This window comes from Cebus imitator, unplaced genomic scaffold (genome assembly GCF_001604975.1).
Source record: "Cebus imitator isolate Cc_AM_T3 unplaced genomic scaffold, Cebus_imitator-1.0 Scaffold234, whole genome shotgun sequence".
Lineage (NCBI taxonomy): Eukaryota > Metazoa > Chordata > Mammalia > Primates > Cebidae > Cebus > Cebus imitator.
The window spans coordinates 1,750,935-1,753,218 of NW_016107549.1; the positions used below are offsets into that span (position 1 = coordinate 1,750,935).

At 54.1% G+C, this 2,284-nt stretch overlaps 1 protein-coding gene across 3 annotated transcripts in view; it reads left to right on the forward strand.

Annotated features, from left to right (window-relative positions):
- The first annotated feature begins 1,548 nt into the window (after positions 1-1,548).
- Positions 1,549-2,284, forward strand: part of HOOK2 (hook microtubule tethering protein 2) — a 17,447-nt gene continuing 16,711 nt past the window's right edge. For all 3 annotated transcript variants that reach the window (XM_037727579.1, XM_037727580.1, XM_037727581.1), the window contains exon 1: positions 1,549-1,741. In XM_037727579.1, the coding sequence (XP_037583507.1) occupies positions 1,564-1,741 (178 nt within the window). In that variant the 5' untranslated portion in view covers positions 1,549-1,563. The remainder of the gene's footprint in view (positions 1,742-2,284) is intronic.

A 2,284-nucleotide genomic window follows, 5' to 3' on the forward strand; every position in this document is an offset into this window, starting at 1 on the left:
TCACCATGTTGACCAGGATGGTCTCGATCTCTTGACCTCGTGATCCACCCGCCTCGGCCTCCCAAAGTGCTGGGATTACAGGCTTGAGCCACCGCACCCGGCCTAATTTTGTATTTTTAGTAGAGACAACCTTTCTTCGTGTTGGTCAGGCTGGTCTTGAACTCTTGACCTCAGGTGATCCGCCTGCCTCAGCCTCCCAAAGTGCTGGGATTACAGGTATGAGCCACTGCATCTGGACCCCTGGATGTTACAGACAAGGATGTTAGAGATTCCCCCCTCCTCCAGTCCCTGAAAACAACCCCCACCATGAAATCACACACAGCCTGTTGCACAAACTCCAAGGCCTTATGTCACAATGGATGCAGGACACATGCCCACGTCACACAGTCACAGACCCACCATTTCACACCTACAAACTCCAGCACATTTGGCCAGGCACGGTCACGCCTGTAATCCCAACACTTTAGGAGGCGGAAGCAGGAGGATTGCAGTCCAGAAAGTCGAGACCATCCTGGGCAACATAGCAAAACCCCTTCTCTCCCCCTCCCAAAAAAAAAAAAAAAAAAAACCAGCATATTTCACACGGACTCAGACACACACAGACACATGCAGTGGGGGACTGGCTAGGAGTTCCTGGCAGGATGTCAATATCAGGGCTGTAAGGGGGCCTGCCAGAGTCCTCCATGGTAATGATGTGTGGAGTACACCCAGTGGCTGTGGTCAGCCAGGGGAGTGGCAGAGGGGCACTGTTCTCCAGTTGTGGGACTGAGGGTCCCCTTTTCAGCCCTGGTGAAGACTGGGTCCCTGCCCAGATGTGAAGGCTGGAGGGGGCAGGCCGGGGTCCAGCTGTGGCCACAGGGAGGGGTTGAGTCAGCCGCTTCCCAGCAGTACAACTCAGGCTGGGCCCAGCTGTTCCTGGAAACCAATAGGAGGGGGTGGGGTCCCCAATCCAGCTGATTGCTGCTGGCCCAGACCTGCACACCAGGGCTCTATGTCCCTACAAATGGAGGCCTTCAGACCATCCCCCAAAACGCTGGGGTTCTCTTTACTTAAAACAGGGGTTTGCATCCTTCTTCCAAAATGTGGAAGATTTTCAGCCCTTCTTGCTGAATTAAAGGTGCCTGGATCTCCTCACAGTGGGGCTCCCTGTATTTCAAAACAGGAATTCCTGCTCTCTTCCCTGCCAACATAGAAGCTCACTGCTTTTCCCCAGACTTGGGATTCCCTGACCCCAAAATAGAGGGTTGTGCTCCTCCAGAAACTGAGCACACCCAGACCTTTCCTTAAATCTGGGGACTGCTGGCTCCCGGAACATCTGGGATGCCCACAACATCATGCCAACATTAGGACAATTTAAGTCAATTTCCCTAAATATTTGAATTTCCAGATTTCCCCTAAACGTCAAAATCCCTGCGACCTTCGTCCTAATGTGGTGATCTCAGCAGGTCCAGCCACCCATGCTTCTAACAGCTGTGGTTCCTGGCTCACCTCCCACTGCTACCTGGGAACCGGGTGGCCCTGTCTCCCTGTATTGGCAGCACCCTCTCCTCTGGTGAATGCGAGATGGGGGAGCCAACGGCAGCTGTTCCCGCGACTGCCGGAAGACAGCCCAGTCCGGAAACCAGTGCTGCCGGCCCTTGTTCCCTTCCCCCACTATCCTCCCCACCCGCTCCCAGGGGCTGGAGTCTGGAAAACAACGCGGGAGGAGGTTGTGGGGTTGTGGACGAGCATCCGAGGCCTGGTGCGTACGGCTGCGCATGAGTGGGCTGTAATCGGGTGTCTGGGGGTGAGTGCGTTCGTGCGATGCGCGCGGGGAGCAGCTGTCACTTTGCCTACCCAGCTCCAGGGCAAGGTCGTTGGCGCCAGGATCTTCTGGGTGGATGGGAGCAGCGCCCCTCCCCTTTGATCTGGGCCCGCCCCCAATGCAAAGCCCGTCCCTCCCTCCGGGTACAGCTAATAACTTCTAATTAGCGCACATTGCCCAGCCCGCCTACGGGGGAGGGGTTGCCGAGGGACCCTGGGGTCATAGTGCGCGAGCCTGGGCTTCACCCTTCCCCTCAAAACCGAGTCCACTCGGAACCTCTGTTTTCTCGCCGGCAAAGCAGGGAATTAAAACAGCACTTGCCATCTAGATACAAGGGGAGGATTCAATAGTCTACGTATTTAAATCTGTTAGCGCAGGGACTGCATATACAGTAAGCACTCCATACATGGTGACTGCAATTTTATTGTTTTTTTTTTTTTTTTTTTTTTTTTTTTTTTTTTTTTTTTTTTTTTTTTTTTT